The 15,998-nt window shown below is 38.2% G+C and overlaps 6 protein-coding genes across 7 annotated transcripts; 3 read left to right on the top strand and 3 right to left on the bottom strand.

Annotated features, from left to right (window-relative positions):
• Positions 1–656: 656 nt before the first annotated feature.
• mrva (minerva) lies at positions 657–2,875 on the bottom strand. The gene is made up of 2 exons (XM_068293231.1): positions 2,718–2,875; positions 657–2,640 (listed from the first exon to the last, which is right to left on the bottom strand). The coding sequence occupies exon 2, from the start codon at positions 2,277–2,279 to the stop codon at positions 828–830; it is 1,452 nt and encodes a 483-aa protein (XP_068149332.1). The 5' UTR covers positions 2,280–2,640; positions 2,718–2,875; the 3' UTR covers positions 657–827.
• Positions 2,876–3,271: 396 nt separating this feature from the next.
• On the top strand, positions 3,272–3,927 carry LOC137579446 (uncharacterized). Its single transcript, XM_068293232.1, has 2 exons — positions 3,272–3,546; positions 3,609–3,927. Exons 1-2 carry the CDS (start codon positions 3,422–3,424, stop codon positions 3,775–3,777), a joined length of 294 nt encoding a protein of 97 aa, XP_068149333.1. The 5' UTR covers positions 3,272–3,421; the 3' UTR covers positions 3,778–3,927.
• Positions 3,720–7,886, top strand: mus312 (mutagen-sensitive 312). Its single transcript, XM_068293229.1, has 5 exons — positions 3,720–3,861; positions 3,951–4,426; positions 4,492–5,349; positions 5,417–5,461; positions 5,522–7,886. The coding sequence occupies exons 1-5, from the start codon at positions 3,782–3,784 to the stop codon at positions 7,426–7,428; spliced, it is 3,366 nt and encodes a 1,121-aa protein (XP_068149330.1). The 5' UTR covers positions 3,720–3,781; the 3' UTR covers positions 7,429–7,886.
• A 217-nt stretch (positions 7,887–8,103) lies between these two features.
• Rint1 (RAD50 interactor 1) lies at positions 8,104–10,773 on the bottom strand. The gene is made up of 5 exons (XM_068293230.1): positions 10,484–10,773; positions 9,602–10,429; positions 9,316–9,541; positions 8,463–9,255; positions 8,104–8,386 (listed from the first exon to the last, which is right to left on the bottom strand). The coding sequence occupies exons 1-5, from the start codon at positions 10,622–10,624 to the stop codon at positions 8,200–8,202; spliced, it is 2,175 nt and encodes a 724-aa protein (XP_068149331.1). The 5' UTR covers positions 10,625–10,773; the 3' UTR covers positions 8,104–8,199.
• A 213-nt stretch (positions 10,774–10,986) lies between these two features.
• RhoGEF4 (Rho guanine nucleotide exchange factor 4) lies at positions 10,987–13,833 on the top strand. 2 transcript variants are annotated; one of them, XM_068293028.1, is made up of 5 exons: positions 10,987–11,222; positions 11,288–11,845; positions 11,914–12,467; positions 12,533–12,620; positions 12,732–13,833. In XM_068293028.1, exons 1-5 carry the CDS (start codon positions 11,090–11,092, stop codon positions 13,292–13,294), a joined length of 1,896 nt encoding a protein of 631 aa, XP_068149129.1. In that variant the 5' UTR covers positions 10,987–11,089; the 3' UTR covers positions 13,295–13,833. The 2 variants fall into 2 exon arrangements, with proteins under 2 accessions (XP_068149129.1, XP_068149128.1); XM_068293027.1 differs by having other exon boundaries at positions 10,988–11,222; positions 12,533–13,833.
• On the bottom strand, positions 13,741–14,847 carry LOC137579304 (uncharacterized protein F13E9.13, mitochondrial). Its single transcript, XM_068293029.1, has 3 exons — positions 14,717–14,847; positions 14,573–14,655; positions 13,741–14,506 (listed from the first exon to the last, which is right to left on the bottom strand). The coding sequence occupies exons 1-3, from the start codon at positions 14,790–14,792 to the stop codon at positions 13,838–13,840; spliced, it is 828 nt and encodes a 275-aa protein (XP_068149130.1). The 5' UTR covers positions 14,793–14,847; the 3' UTR covers positions 13,741–13,837.
• Positions 14,848–15,998: the final 1,151 nt, after the last annotated feature.

Here is a 15,998-nt window from a genome sequence, read left to right as displayed (position 1 = left end):
CGTGAACAAGCGTAAGGTAAAATCGCAATGGAGATGTAATACAGACTTAATAATTGTAGACGAATGTGGGAAGTATGGGGATTCTCGAGATTTACATTGTGGTGTCCAATCATTATTTTACTTAATTTTGAAATGTATTTGCTCTGTGATATAATGAGAATAAAAGTCCATACTACTAAAGCAATTTATAATAAGGTAGACAACATATAAATACAGTACAGCAAAATCGAATTCGATTTATATAGGTAAAGACCTATTATTATTAAGGTGTAAAGACACCTTTTAGGATCGCATAACCATGAAAAAATAATACTGAGCTCAAGTTTTACAATTTTTTTTTTTTTTCAAATTTTATTAAACATTAATCAGTTAGATTGTTTTGTGAAACATGTACATAGAACAAAACAGTAACTGTAGTTAGATATTATTCTTTTAATTGTACAATGTATAAATTGGTCTAAAAATACATATGCGTAAAATAAAATTATTAAAATTTGTTTATAGTATTTTAATTTTTTTGTTTTTGTTTTTTTTTTTTATAAGATTTTATAATCATAAAATGAATTTAATTTCTTTTTCTCTCTCTATCGGAAAATAAACAATTGCAATTCGTAAATACCATCACAATACATTCTAATTATAGACATCATCACGGATAAAGATCAGTTTAGATCATATCATATCGAGAACAACTTGTTGTATTCTTATATACATATATAGTTAATTAATCATAATCAATACAGAATGATAGAATATAATAAAACCAATTCAATGCGGCTGCCCTATGAATCATATTCTCTCTCACACTCATTCATTCATTCCTCCCCCTATTCGAAATGCTGATAATGCTGTGCACTAACGAATTCCGCCCGTTGCGCCGGCGTCATATTCAGATTGCCGCGTTGTTTGTTATTATATGCCCAGATGATACCAGTCGATATCAGGGCAATGGTCAGCCAGCCAATGAAGAATAGCTGCACCCACATGTGATCGCCATTGCTGTGATCGACAATGATGCCAGCTAGAATGGTGATAACGGCCAGACCGAGATTCTGTACAGATTGACAAAAGCCATAGGCAGTGCCAAGTTGATATTCTGGTATAATGAGGGCGACCAATGGCCACAAGCTGGCAGCCAGCATGGAATAGGACAGGCCCATTATAACCATTCCAATATAGGGGTTCAATTGGGTGAATGTTAGCAAGGAATGAGCCAAAATAGTCGATAGGGTCGCGGTAAAAATCCATGTAACATTCCGACCCATTTTATCAATAACGAAACCAAAGATCGGTGACGAGACTGCCGCGATGAGATAGACCAAAGAGTCGACTGCATTGGCCTGGGCCTCTGTATAATGAAATCGATCCATGAAGAATTTCTGTCCCAAGGCAATGAATGGGAAAATGGCCACATAGTATGCCACACAAATGATGGAAACCATCCAAAATGGTGGTTTAAAGGTGAAGATGTCGGTTAGTTTCGGTATTTGACCCGATGGATTATTATTCCTTTGCAGTATTCTTTCAGCCCTCTTGTCCATCCAGCCCAAAATGAGAGAGCACAGGAATGACATCACACAGGTTACAGTGGCCAGGAGTAGAACCATACCCAAGACTGTATGATTCTTGGCATTATATAAACCACTCACATAGTTGTATATAGGTTGCATAACCCAAAAGTTCACAGTGCTTCCAAATCGTGCCACCGACAGCTGGAGACCAAACACCATATTCAACTCCTTTCCCTTGAACCACAAAACAGCATAACTATTTTGGGCCACAGCCAAGGATTCAGCTCCAATGCCAAAGATAAAGCGTCCCACTATCATCAGCCAGAAGGCATTATAGATGGCTCCGGTGGCAAATAGCAATTGACCCGCCAGCAATATCACCATATATATAATAGTACCCAATCGTATGCCAAAGAGACGATCAATCAGGAAGCCACCAAGGAAGCACAGAACGACATTCGGCCATGAGTAAATGGAATAAATCAGAGTGAATTGTGTCGAACTTAAATCCAAATCACGCTTGAAATCCGATTGTAAGGCTCCTGGACTATCGTAGCAGAAATATGATCCAAATCCCAGCAGGCACATAAAGATCAAGGCAAGAAAGCGATGCATCGTACTTGAAGGCACACAACATCCACCCGATGGCAAGTTCAACTCATTGTCCTGTGTATTAGTGATCCTTCGTTCCTCGTCAACATCGGTGTCCGGACCACCCGGTACCACTTGTTCATTATCCACTATACGTTCTTCGTCCTCCCGAGCCATGATTCAGCAGCAGTTGTTCGATGACCAGTGACCGCGCTCGTCCGTCGCTTTGTTAGGTCGTTGTGCTACTGTTACTTTTGTTGTTGCTTTTCACTGTTTTTTTTTTTTTTGTCTTTTTTATCGCTGATTTCTGCAAAATTTCAGTTGTATCGGGTTTACAGTGCTCACTGTGTGTGTGAGTGGTCAACTCTTTTTTTTTGCTTCCTTTTGTAGTTTTTTTTTTTTTTTTTTTTTTTGTCTACGTTATCTGCATGACATTTGTTTACTGTATTTACTAGCAGTCGTAGTTACCCTTTGTCTTTTCTAATGCTGCTGCTGGTGCGATGCTTCTTCTTCTTCGTTTTTGTATAGCTGTTGCGTTCTACGTTTGTGGGATTTAGATTTGTATGTAGTCGTAATTGTTACTGAGGGGTTATCAATATTTTCCACTCTACTTACACTTCAAACTAGGTTTTGTGGTGACGTCTGCACCCGCACTTTATTACTATGCAAATCAAACTAAATTGATTTCAAATTTCTCTCTTCTCTGCTAATTAACAACATATTACGCATATACAGTAATAATAGTGTTGCACAATGTGACTTTCACTGATACAAGTCACATTTAGTGATCAAAATTGGAAATATACATTTCGATGTACTTATGTATGTACATTGTATAAATTGGTTTATTATATCTAACAGAAGAATAATTCAAAAAGAATATAATGTCGACAGATCAGTATGATATGGAGAGCTTTTTAAATTGTCTAGAAATATTGTTTTTGGAATCAAAATCACAGTATTGCTCAACACTAAACAATTGTGCAGGCAGGTGCAATAGCAACGGTTAGGGATGTCAAGTGTTTTAAATTTTACATAAACTACTAAAAGCTACAAATAAGAAAGCTACATATAACACGAATGGTATACCAATATAATTTGTATATAATTGAAGCTTCTTTTTAATCTAGTAGTTTATGCACAGCCTAAATATAACGCTTCAAATTGTTTGCTTTCAAAATTTGGCTTGCTCGTTTTGTTGGCAGCTTGGCAACTCTGTTTAACTGAACGCGGCGCGTTTTGCATGTTTTACTTTGATTTTTGCTTGTGAAATTGTAAAATGTATTTAATTATATAAGAACAAGGCGCTTATTAGTGTAATGGACCCCATCGATACTAGCAAAAGAAAACCTAGACGTACTCAAGGTACTCCAGCCTTTACATATCGCAATCGTTTCGCCTATGCTGTGCTTGCTGCTGGAACTGTTCTTTTCGGCCTTTGGAGGTAAAAGGAGTCGTTGAAGTTGAATTCATACATTTTACGCTCTATTCTGTTTATTCTATTAGTTTAACACCAATTCAACGTTACGCCAATGAAAAGCTATGTAAGACGTTGTTAACAACCTCAGAGGAGGAGTTGGATCGTCGGGAATTGTTTAATTTTGCTGCCCCAAGAACTGGGAAATTTATACGTGAGGCTTTAGAGGAGAGCGAGAAACAAAGAACGGAACGCTAATAAAATGGATAGGAATACTCGAAGGGCCAACTTCAGGAAACTCCAGGAGGCGGCCAAAAATAATAACAATGAGCCCAAAGTGGGGTAATTTTAATTTCTTTTATTGTATTGTTACTGTTAATTGTCAATAAAGAACTTAACAAAATTGCACTTTCTGAACAATTTTCTTTAAGGATGTCATCTGCCCTGTCGTTGTCGGCTTACTTTGACAATGAAGAAGCTAAGAATCCTGCAACAAATCCTTCCAGTGTGAGGAAAACAAAAAGTAATCAAGTTTTTGAGCAACCCGGTCCCAGGCCCAAAAAGGCTCCAAAACTTAACTCAAAAGGTGTCAGTTCTCGCAAAGGAAAGGCAACCCCCAAGACCAACCGAAAGCAACCCAGTATCAGTGATTTTTTAAGGAATGAACAAATCTTCTCAGAAGTCACAGCCCAACATTGCCTGGCTGACAATTTTAGTCCCGATGATATAGAAATGGCATTGGCTTTATCCAAATCAGAAGCAGATAAGCTGAGTAAACAATACCCAATGCACAATGGGGATGAAGACGAAGTGGTTAATTTAATAGGAGACGAAAGACCAGAGGGATCTTCGGAATCGATTCGGCGGAAGCTACAGAAATATGGCTTTCGTACTGCAGCCAAAGAAGGTAAGTTACCAACAAAAAATTCCATTGTCCCAATATGAAACTAATATAGCATACATATTTTTTAGATTATAATCCTTTATCTTATGCGGCCGCTTTGCCAGTCCTTGGAAAGCGTGGCAAACGTGCCAAGTGGGCTAATAAATTTACACCACTCACTCTACGTAATCCTGAAGTGCAGCAAAGGAAATTTGAGAAAAAAGTCGCCGCTCTCCTCAAGGAATGTGATGTGAAGACCAAACAAGTAGAACTTGAAATGCCTCCATATATACTGATAAGTTCTCATCTTCAGCGAATAGAAGCCACCTTGGAATTATCTATCATAAAGGAACCAACCGATGATCCAATCGAATTGAATTTATATTATGTTAAAGACTTGATAGAAATAAGCTATACGCCAGCTGAACATTTGCTTAAGGATTGGTCAGCCATACAAGGAAGGGATTTGTCACCGAAACGTCTTAATCCAAAAAGTGTTAAGCGCTTGGAGCAGTTTGAAATGGTTTATAAGGATTTGGAGAAACATTTTGACAATGGGCGAACAAATGAAATGGAATTGGATGATTTGGAGCAGTTGGTTATTGAGAATATGGTTGAAGATGTCTCGCAAGTAGATGAGCCCGAACCAATTCCTTCTACTAACAGCAGTCCTCTGAAGGAGCCACCAGATAAACGAGTCAGGTTATCGCCGGAAAAGGAACATTTCCTGTCTAATTCGAAAATTCAACCAATATCAACATCTAGTTCAACGAGTCTAAGTTTGCCTCAAAGTTCTACCAGATGTACTTCTCCCGATCTATTTGCTGATTCCGATGAAGATTCAGATGTGAAAAATCTTTCCCTCAACGTTTACAAGAATGTCAGTTGTCATGATAAATCTTCTCAAATTACTACGTACGAGATCTATACGAGTTCCAGTGACGAAGGTGGGTCATATGCCTACCTATCTATTTAAATTTGAAATAAATATCAATTTTATTTTTTCCCTTCTAGTAAAGACTGTTTCAGAAGCTACTCCACAGCAGATTTCTAATCAAGGTCGGCTACAATCATTTTAAATTATTTTAATTTTATCACTTAGAAGCCTTCTTTTTCCAGATGATATTATAGATCTTACTCAGGGAGGTGCCAAAGATGATAAATTTAACCACAGTATAGAATCCGATTCTGACATTGATAATCTCAATTACACTTTGGTCGTGGCTAAAAAATCTCAAGAGCCCAAATCGTATGAAAATGGGTTTATAGCCGCTTCACAATTGGATTTTAAAACCTCACCACTCAGTTTTTGTGACTGGAATAATTTGGATAAATCAATATCAGATGCAAAAACTAATTTAGAAATTACATCTACATCTAAATCTGTTGAAAATATTTCTCAATCATCATTGCGATTGGATTTGGAAACATCTCCGCTCAGTTTTCGCCACTGGAATAACTCAGATGCCTCGAAAATGAATTCTTTTGGCTCTCGTTTAAACAATTCAAGTATAAATTATTCTCATTCATCTCTTCAATTAGATAGTTTAGAAGCATCTCTGAAAAAGCATAGTAAAAATATGTCACAAACATCATTGCATTTGGATTTAGAAACCTCTCCGCTCAGCTTTCGTCACTGGAATAGCTCAGATAAATCAATGGCAGAAAAGTCTCCAAGAAGCTTTACTCAGTGGAACACTTCAGCTAAATCACTTCCAGATTCTATCGCATCGTGTAAACTAGCTTTACACTCATTCGATTCGAATGTAAGCATAGACTTGACCCAAAATAGTGATAATGATGATGGCATATTGCTATCCGATGATGAAATAAACTATTCTATTTGGAAGGCCAATAAAACTATGGCAAGGGATGTACAACAAGATCCAAATTTCAATGGCAGTGACGATGAAGCATTCTCACCCTTACCGAAATCGATTGCTGATGCAAAGTCCACTATTGAGCATTTTAAGACTGTTGAAGATTTGGATATTTATTTGAAAAACTCCGCATCCTCAATCAATTTGATTAAAGAAAGAGCCGAGTTTGGAATACTAGAAGATAAAGGACTCTCTCAGCCATTTCAGACATCACAGAGTTCTGTGAGAAATTTCCAAATGGATATTGATTGGTCAGATGCCTCATTTCTGGAGCCCATCAACAAACCTGTGTTCAAACGCAAAAGTAGTCATAGATTTCAAGAGTTTTTAGGTGAAACGGTGAAACGAGTAGAGGATGAGTTCGATGAATTTGATCGTATGGTTTTCCAAGATTTAAAAGATCCCATTATGAACGAGGCCATAATGCCCAGTGGCTTGGACCAGTTACTAAAGGGCGAAATCAATGTGGAAACCATACCAGAACCTAAAATGCTAATGCCCAATAAACCTGAGCAATTGGAGTTCAATGGCAAAGTGTATCATATAAGTGTGTGTAATACGGTTAAACCGGATTTTACCAAACTCTCCGAATCGATGCTACTGCAACAGCTTTACAATTATGGAATAAAGCCTTTAAAACGTAAACAGGCCATCAAAATCTTGGAATACATCTACAATCAAACGCATCCCATAATGAAAGAAGAGTTTAAGGAAAGTGGAAACAATCTGCAACGTTCTAAATCCACACCAGCTCCTCCTATTATAACAGATCGTCCATCTTGCTCACTATCTCGACAAGTTCATACGTTTAGCAGTGGTCACAATGAACTTACCAAAGTTGTTCAAACATCAGATTCAAACAAATTTCACGATGCTTGCGGCTCGCAACTTTTGCGCTTCTCTCAAACCCAAGCCCCAAGCCTTTGCGATAATTTTGAGTTCTATATACTCCAGACCAATGTAACCAAAAAGACGCCACAGCCGCTGGTACCCTTTCACATTGCCTGGCATAATCTAATTTGTGCCAATCCTCAGCTTCATGAGAGTCTTCTTATGTATGAGCCCATCGATTTACAGGAAATCTATATGCATTTTAAGCAAATGGGACATCGCTATGATCCAAAAAGAACTGAAATCATTTTTTGATCGCCGTTGCATTATATTTCGCTACGAATTGCCTGGCTCAAAACCACAAACGGAGCGTCATATTAGAAAGAAGCCGATAAAAAAAACGCAAATAGCTTGATAAGTTTAGATTTACATATGTAGTTTGATAAATGTAATTATTTCTCCACAGTCTTGTCAATCAAGAAACATTATTTTATAAGCATGAATGAGTGAGAGAGCGCGCGGTTTGGCATCTCTTTCATTTTCAGTCACATATTGTCGTGATTCTATAGTTATCGAATGCATTGTATGGATGTTATGTACATTATTTATTTAAGTTTCCTTTTTGTTTATATGAAAAAAATTTTACTATTAGTTCGGTTTATTATGATGCAATGAAATTCTACATTAAAGATGCTTGATTACAATTATTTTTACTGTTATAATACTAAAAAAAAAATTGAATATAAATATATATTTTTGGTTCATATATATAACTCAGATTAAGATACATATGTTAAAAAGATTTTGCAAGCAAACTCAATTTGTATTCAAGATATTTAATTTAAAAAATTAGTGTCTTTAAAACAAATATAGAACAAGTATGTTAAGAACAACGTTTGATATTTGTTGAAATTACATTTGAACTGGTAATCTAGTTATTCGTTTTTCCATTACAGTTTAGAACTACGCTCAAATAACAATAAACGAACATTTGTAGTGAAATTTCTACCTTTGGATATCTTTGTTAGATAAATCATACAAAACTCCATCAATTTCTTTAATAATTAAACTAAAACTTTATATAATTTAAAACATTTTAATATCTATTCGCCTTTCGAGCACTTCAACGCATTGTTTACTATCCAAGCTTAGAATTTGTAGCTCCCTTAAAGGTTTTGCTTTCTCTTCAACCGGTTGATGACTTCGCATTGTTTCCAACAATAGTAAAGCTGTGCCACGGCTTGCAATAAGCAATTTAGTTGAATCATGGATTCTGTTAAAAAGATTAAAATAGAGAGAGAAGGAGAGAGTGTAAGTAAAGGACACAAAGGCCAGGAGTATCACCTCACCTCTTGAATAGCAACTCCGGGCGCCTAGTGTATTGGCCAAAGAGGGCAAACAAATTCCTTGTCATATCATAATTGAATTGTGCCGCTCCAGACGGCGAAAATTTGGTATTCATAATCATACTCTCTAGCATAAACTCATCGATTTGCTGAGCCATTAGACGCAACGTCTGATTAAACAAATTGGCGGATAGTTCACGGTCTAAATTATGTAGAAGAGTGACAAGAACCTGAAACATTTCACCACCACTCGGTGATAGAATGAATGGTTCTTTGCCAGACTGTTCGGGCATTGACGGCCACGAATCATGACGATATGCCATCGACTTGGATTTCATTTCGTTGACTGCTTTACTAGATAAACCTTTTATAAGCTGGTGGGACCAATGCTCCAATTCAGCGACAGCATGCTCAAATACGGAATTAATTTCAGAGGCATTTGGACCAGCCAATGCCGCATGTAAATGCAAATAATGAATATTTTCACCCCATTCACGTAAGACCATTATAATATAGTTGATGGCATTCAAGATTGGGATACTGCCAACAGCGCCACTGCTGTGCAGTTGGACTAACCGCCGACGAAAGCTGTCGATGAGCTCCAACTGTAAATGCAGGAATTGCAGCTGATGTCCTGGTTGTATCAAAGCACTATAACGATCCTTGATGGCCTCCAAAAGACGCATGAATTGATCAGCACATCTGGGTATTTTAAGGTCATCCTCATAGGTATTTGGATCAATCAATTGAAAGGGGCATTCCGCCTGCAGTATGCAATCCATTTTCTCAGCGCAAACTGTAAGATTTATGGGATAAATTATTGCTCTTTAGAAAAGCAGAAACTGTTTACTCTTACATTGCTCTTCTAGGGCTATCCATTTCAAGAGATACATGGGTTGTGTGATAACAGAAATGGCGCTGGGAAAGCTTGATGGATAACCAAAGGTCTCACGCAATTCTACTTCAAAGGCCAAAGTTTCATCTAGCAAATGTGTAAAGAGATGTTGCTCCTGCACTATTTGCTCCATATCCAAGGCTAATTTCTCTATGGTCAATTGGACTAAACCGCGCATAAATTCCAACTGAAATCACAAAATTGGTTATATCAATGCATTTGAGAGGAGTACCAGCCTTTTGCTTACTCTTAAATTATAGTCCAATTTGCCAGCCTTTGTGGCGGACATTTGGAATGTTTGACCAACAAACAAATGCGTCTCTTTGCCCCAATTGAGAATTTGTGTATAGAACCATTCGGGCTTATCCAGACGATTGGTTTGTCGAGCTCCAGTAAAATGGTACATAAATCGCTGACGATACGGTTCCAGTAGAAGCTGTACCACTTGATTTATCGGCGGGCAGAGTATACTCGGTGTTATAGCCTTTAGAAAGCTATGCTCTTCGGCTGGCGATTTGATTAGAAACATGTATTCAGCCAATAGTTGAGCCTTTGCCGTATCTCGGCCGGGGGAATAGTTTAATGGTTGCTGCTCTGCATGGGCCCATCGCATGGCTTTCAGTACTGCTTCGAACTCGGTGGATAAACGTTTCAATAGCAACTTATGCCAATAAATAGCAGTACGTTCAGCAAAGTTTTTCAAGTACTGAGCTTTCACAGCATGAAGGCGTCCAACAACACTATGCTCGCAATCATTACTCTCGTAAAGAGTCAGATAAATGTTAACCAATTTAGCCTCATCCTTGCCATTGATGCTGCTGGACAGAGCACAACTGATTTCTTGTATATCTTGAACTATACGTAAATATTGTGTCAGGCGTTGCAGTTGGCGCACTTGTTGCAAATCCTCCGCCACGCCATCTAAGGCGGGTTGCCATTCTTTTAATTTTTGCTTCAATTTCGCTTCGAATTGGCTGAGCTTTTCCAGCTCAAAGTCGATACTCTCGCATACCTGTTGCTGGCACTGGAAGGCTGACTTGTAGCAGGACACATTCTGAGGATCCCCATAGTTAAGCTGCAAAGGTATTGGACTTTAATATGCGAATTCTTTGAACTGAAACTTACTTACAGTCTGGTAAAGATTTATTATTTGATCCTTATAATGATCCCTGAGATGAGCTGCTCGATTTAGTCGATTTACGTCTTTGCCAATCTCCTCATTCAGGCGCCGGACAATACGCAGCTCCATATCATTCAATTGGGCAGGCATTTTAAAACAGTAATTTATAATAAACAAACATGCAAAGGTTAGTAAGGTGCTTAGAGCCACGGACACGTAAATAGAAATAAAAATTTGTTGTTATTTTTTTCGGTGTGTGCAGCCCTACAAATTTGAGCTATTTGTGTGAGCTAGTTCCACTATACTATGTCAACAAAAGTCAAATTAATAAATTAAATTTATTTTTCAGCGCATGAAATGCTCAGTTTTTAGGAGTTTCGATTGTATTTTTAAGTTAAGTGGAAAGATTTCCAATTAACACAAATTTATATTTACAGGATCCAGTGCTAAGGCTTTAATATTTCTCATTGTTATCGCTTTCTGAGCCATATTTATCGATAGTAGCGGGTTTTGTTTGAACGGGCAGCAGCAGGTGCTGGCGTCGCTTCCTTTTTTTTTTTTTTTTGCTTTCGTTTGGGTTTTCCTTTGTGCAAATTCGGAAAAAGCTGCACAATAATGTATACGCCCAGGCAGAAGCATTTTGGTCAGGCATTTGCCTCCTCACCGCAAACGCCAATAAGCTTTAGCCGTGAGTTGCGTCAAGTGTTACAAGAGCGGAATTTGCTAACAGCTAAATCGCGAAGAAAAGGTAAAGGACAAAGTTATGGGGATATCATTGCCAGGTGTTAACTGTTTGTTTGTGTGTTTTTCTAGTATGCTCTATGCTGGATAGTAATTCGAGTAGCCCAATTGGTTCACCCAATCCAGAGGCAGGGAAGCGTATGGGATTTCGTCTGCAGGCTGTAGAGGAAATCATATCTTCGGAGAAATCGTATCTGGAACAATTAGAGATCTTGATGAACTACTTTGTCAGGCCACTGAAAGAGAAAGCCATTATCGATGGGGCCAATCATACAGCACTTTTTGGACAAATTGAAATGATTCACAATTTAAATGGCGAATTCCTTAAGGAACTGCAGGCCAATATGGAAAATGTGGCTCAGGCATTTCTAAAAATGGCCCCCTTCTTTAAGCTATATTCGGTCTATGCCTTTGATTATCGTGGTGCTTTGTTCATATTGCAGGATTTAATAAGTAAAAATCCAGTTTTTCGTAAATTTCTTGAACAAACGGAAAGTCGTCCAGAAGTTCAACGCAAACTTAATTCCCTGATGATAGTTCCCATACAACGTGTGCCCAGATATAAGTTACTTTTGGAGCAAGTTTTGCTTTACACCAGTCCCGCCGATGCCGACTATAAATTGCTCAAGGGTAAGATGAGATCATGCAAAGATGAATTGATTGATACGTTTTCATTTCATTATTGTTTCTTTCCTCAGAATCCGTTAAGGAAATCGAATCAACTGCTTCACATATCAATACTTGCGTGGAGGAACAGGAAATAACCCAATATTTGATTCATTTGCAAAATTCCTTGGTCAATCGTACACCAAATATAGTAAAACCCTCTCGTCGCGTCATTAAGGAGGGAATCCTTCAAAAGATCACCCATAAGGGTACAGAGATTAAGCGTTATTGTGTCCTTATGTCCGACATATTTATGTATTGCAAAATGATTAAGGAGCGACCATCGAATACTGTCGTTGAGAATTCTCTAGAATGTTGTTGCATTTTCCCTCTCAAGAAGTGCAAAGTGTATGAAATGCTGCCGGGTAATTTCAAACTGACTTGTCAAAATGATGGCATCATCTTTGGGGCTGGAGATCTGCAACAGTCTCGCACATGGGTCAGCTTCATACGAGATGCAATTGACTTGCATGTCCAATGCCGCAAAACTTTGCGCAAGGATTCAAGCAAGAGGACACCCATACGAAAGAAGGATATCAAGAAATTTGGTTCCGATTATGTACTGAGTCCCAATAAACGAAAATGCGTGAGTCAAATGCAAGGAGAATGCATATAGTTTGATAGTTATGATAATTTCCAATTTCTTTGCAGGAATATGAGACGATATTTCGCAATAAAAATCGATCGGAGGAATCCGATGAGGAGGAAGAGGCCAAACCACAGAGTTATTGCTTTCCGGGTAAGCGTAAAGCAACTCCATTTGTAAGCCACAACAGGGTGAAGAAGCGCCCGGCTCCACAGCCACCATCTTCGCCTCTTACTGCTACTGCTGCACCTTCTTCCACTTCAGTTCATCTAAGAGGAGGAGAAGGAGGAGGAGGCTGTAAGGAGAATCGCATTTCTAAACTCTATAAAATGATTGCCACTGGCGATAAAATGGCACATAATGTTCGCGGTATACTCAAACGTTCGAATGTCACCACACCGGTCAATAATGGTCCAGATAATGATCCCACTTATGGTTTTGCCAGTCGTTATTCCGATTCGAAATCTTACTTTCGTGCTCATAATGTCGACAATACTATACCCTCAGCTTTGAAGCGCGAAGATCTCTTCGATTCCGATCTGGGCAACGGTAATTTTCAAGATATTCTCTTTCCATTGCGTTCAAGTGGCAGCAGTCAAAAGAGTGGAAATGCTGGGATTGGTGGATGGACAACTCCCGCTCAGGAGCAACAGGTCTTTTCACCACCCCAAAAGAAGCGTGTCAAATTTGATGATACACTACACGATGCAACATCTACAAATTCAAAGGAACAGCAGAAACCTTTTGTATTTTCTAAAGTGGAAAGCAGTGCTAAATCAAGTTCTTTGCGTGAACGCATTTATGAGTTCTTTGCCAATCTCTTTTAGAGGTTTGGGCATTTCAATATATGTATACATACGTATATGTATATAGGCGTTACTAGACTTTTAACGCACATTGAATCTTACTGGGGATTGATAATAGAAAGTTTATTAGATCATCTCCTGTTCCCAGATTCTTAAAGATCATTAAAGACTTTTCTTTTTCGTTTTGGAAATAGTCATTCCTATATAGTTTTCTATATGCACACGTAAGACTTACCCAAAATGAAATCCCATTTTCTAAATGTTTAAGCGTTGTACAAGTTACTTACTATACGTTATTGTCAATTGATATTTAAAAAAGTTTCATGCAAAATATGTTGGTTTACGTTAAGTGTATATGATAGTAACCCTTTTCTTTTGAAAGTGGTTAAGAGATCAAATGAGATTGATAAACTTAAGTTAGAAAATCATACTCATTTACCATATTGCGACCGAATATTTTGTATATATTTTGTGTTTCGTGCATTAAGCTCAATTTATTATTTTATTAATGTCTACATATGTGCTCAAAAAATATCAATAAATCTCTTTACACCTGCTAATTATTTACTTTGACAATCTAAGTTCACAGATTCTTCTCATAAAATCCGCTACAGCCGCTTCACTAAGCTCCTCCTGCCATTTGCCATGACGTTTAAAATGCGAACCAATGATCATGGCCTGAGCACCATCAAAATACAAGTCCGCATTATCCTTGGTAACACCGGAGCCAATAATAAGGGGTACTTTAATTCTGCCCGTAAGCTCTTCTAGATCTTTGGGACTTGCTGCCTGGCCAGTTGCTGTGCCTGTTATGATAATGCCATCGGTGAGAAAGAATTCAGCTGCATGAGCAGTCTCTAAAAGGCTGACATCCGATGTGATGGAGTGTGAGCTGTGCTTTTTTTTTAAATCCGTAAAGATCAGAACATCTTGGGCATCGATGAGCCTTCGATAGCGTAACAAATCCCCCGCACAGGCATCAGTGTAACCCTCATCGGCAACATGACCAAAAACAAAGCCCTCGGAGCGTATGAACTGCAATTGACTGGCCTTTGCTATGGCCAGGGCTTGTTTATTGCCACAGGCCAGAACTTGAACACCGCAAGGCACATGCGGTGGCATAATCTGGCGCACTGCCTGGCCCACACGTGTCATACAAGCAACTATTTCGGGACCCAAAAGGCGCTCCGGGACGTACGGAATGTCATGCATATTTTCTATGAGGACAGCATCCTGAATTGACAGATCGAATACGTTATCGAACTGCCTGTTTCAAATGTTTGTTTAGTTACTACTGACCAGTTGGTGTTTCTTGTACAATTCCGCCTCATAGATGGCCTTCTCTATCGTCTGTTTCCATTTTCCGGCATAATTTGGTGTTCCTAATTGTCATCCTAGATTACATTATTCTTGCTGGCTATCATTGTTAAGCGCCCTCCTCACCTGGCAGCCCATCCACATGTATCATGCCAATAACTTTGCATTTTTGTTGTCCAAATATTTGACAAAATCTTTGCATGATTTTTTTAAAGTCTTATAAAAACGATAGCGATTGACGATAATTAATCGTGAAATGGAACCACTGCGCCGATCGCAATGTGTGTGAGCGAGATGACATTATATAGATACATACATAGGCCTTCAAAACTTTACAGTGGGTTCGCTAACAAACTATAAGCTTGAGCATTATTGAATCAAATGTCTTAATTGTTAAATGACTAATTAAATATTTTTAAGAATGTTGTAAGCTGGAGAAAATGACTAATATAAATTTATAATTGGTACATATAAATTTTCAAATCTAACTTGTTTAAACGCATATTTTATATTAGTCATCTATGTGAAGTGCTACTGTTCGAAGCGTTCAACGGACACTGATCAACACTGTTAATTCGCTTAACCGTTCGCATCGGAGTGCAACATTTAAAATAAATTAGTTTGGGGTGTTTTTAATGCATTTAAAGCAACACACAAGAAACGCGTTACAAGTAAATAATTAAATTTACTGCCACAGCGGTAGTTGTGGCTTAAAAGTTTTTGCTTTTGTTTTTACGACAATATGGTGGCGCGCGGCGAAGCATATAAAAGAAAGATAGAAAGAGAAAGGAAGAGAAAAAAAGCGGGATCCTCCGTGTTCAAGCGGCAGTTGTGGTTTTACCCACCTAAGTGGTAAGTTAAAAATCTAAAAGATCAGTTACATACATATGTATGTATAGTAAGGGTCAGTTTAACCTTAGCATAGCCATCATCCCGTCAGGGCCAATGCCAAATAATCAAATTTTCATTACAACAAATATAGACCAACCTTGATGATTGGAAATATTATTTCAAAAAGAAAAGAGAAAAGGCAACTACCAAGCGTCGTGCCTATGTCTGATTGCCTGTGCTTAGCGGAAATGCCTGAGACCATTTAACGGACCTACACCACACACCAGCCACCGTCCAGGTCCGCTTCGCCTCTGGCCATCCAACAATGCTCCTTTTTATTTGGCGCTGCACGCGACAGCATTTCAATTATCACAGCGAATCCCGTTTCCTTTTTACAATTTTCCCCTATTGTGTGTTTTGTTTAGAAATTGTTTTGTTTAGATTGCCAGTTATTACATGTGTGTGCATGGTTTGTGTGTGTGTGTGTGTATGTGGGCTATTTACTTTATGTAAAAATTGATTTTTATTTTCTCTGATTGTTATTGTTTTAATGGACGCTGCGGGCGTATCAAAATCA

This window comes from Drosophila tropicalis, unplaced genomic scaffold (genome assembly GCF_018151085.1).
Source record: "Drosophila tropicalis isolate 14030-0801.00 unplaced genomic scaffold, ASM1815108v1 contig_694, whole genome shotgun sequence".
In the NCBI taxonomy this organism is placed as follows: Eukaryota; Metazoa; Arthropoda; class Insecta; order Diptera; family Drosophilidae; genus Drosophila; species Drosophila tropicalis.
Note: the sequence above shows the minus strand (reverse complement) of the source record. Positions and strands in the feature narration are given on the sequence as shown.

What these genes read in the sequence shown, in the direction of transcription:
- mrva (XM_068293231.1), bottom strand. Translation starts at nt 2,279, where the DNA reads ATGGCTCGGGAGGACGAAGAACGTATAGTGGATAATGAACAAGTGGTA.
- LOC137579446 (XM_068293232.1), top strand. Translation starts at nt 3,422, where the DNA reads ATGGACCCCATCGATACTAGCAAAAGAAAACCTAGACGTACTCAAGGT. An exon ending in GTTCTTTTCGGCCTTTGGAG is followed by an intron (nt 3,547 to 3,608) that starts GTAAAAGGAGTC and finishes TTATTCTATTAG; the next exon opens with TTTAACACCAATTCAACGTT.
- mus312 (XM_068293229.1), top strand. Translation starts at nt 3,782, where the DNA reads ATGGATAGGAATACTCGAAGGGCCAACTTCAGGAAACTCCAGGAGGCG. An exon ending in TCGTACTGCAGCCAAAGAAG is followed by an intron (nt 4,427 to 4,491) that starts GTAAGTTACCAA and finishes CATATTTTTTAG; the next exon opens with ATTATAATCCTTTATCTTAT. An exon ending in TACGAGTTCCAGTGACGAAG is followed by an intron (nt 5,350 to 5,416) that starts GTGGGTCATATG and finishes TTTCCCTTCTAG; the next exon opens with TAAAGACTGTTTCAGAAGCT.
- Rint1 (XM_068293230.1), bottom strand. Translation starts at nt 10,624, where the DNA reads ATGCCTGCCCAATTGAATGATATGGAGCTGCGTATTGTCCGGCGCCTG. An exon ending in TAATAAATCTTTACCAGACT is followed by an intron (nt 10,430 to 10,483) that starts GTAAGTAAGTTT and finishes ATACCTTTGCAG; the next exon opens with CTTAACTATGGGGATCCTCA. An exon ending in AATTGGACTATAATTTAAGA is followed by an intron (nt 9,542 to 9,601) that starts GTAAGCAAAAGG and finishes TTGTGATTTCAG; the next exon opens with TTGGAATTTATGCGCGGTTT.
- RhoGEF4 (XM_068293027.1), top strand. Translation starts at nt 11,090, where the DNA reads ATGTATACGCCCAGGCAGAAGCATTTTGGTCAGGCATTTGCCTCCTCA. An exon ending in CGACTATAAATTGCTCAAGG is followed by an intron (nt 11,846 to 11,913) that starts GTAAGATGAGAT and finishes TTCTTTCCTCAG; the next exon opens with AATCCGTTAAGGAAATCGAA. An exon ending in GTCCCAATAAACGAAAATGC is followed by an intron (nt 12,468 to 12,532) that starts GTGAGTCAAATG and finishes ATTTCTTTGCAG; the next exon opens with GAATATGAGACGATATTTCG.
- LOC137579304 (XM_068293029.1), bottom strand. Translation starts at nt 14,792, where the DNA reads ATGCAAAGATTTTGTCAAATATTTGGACAACAAAAATGCAAAGTTATT. An exon ending in ACATGTGGATGGGCTGCCAG is followed by an intron (nt 14,656 to 14,716) that starts GTGAGGAGGGCG and finishes GATGACAATTAG; the next exon opens with GAACACCAAATTATGCCGGA. An exon ending in TGTACAAGAAACACCAACTG is followed by an intron (nt 14,507 to 14,572) that starts GTCAGTAGTAAC and finishes CTGTCAATTCAG; the next exon opens with GATGCTGTCCTCATAGAAAA.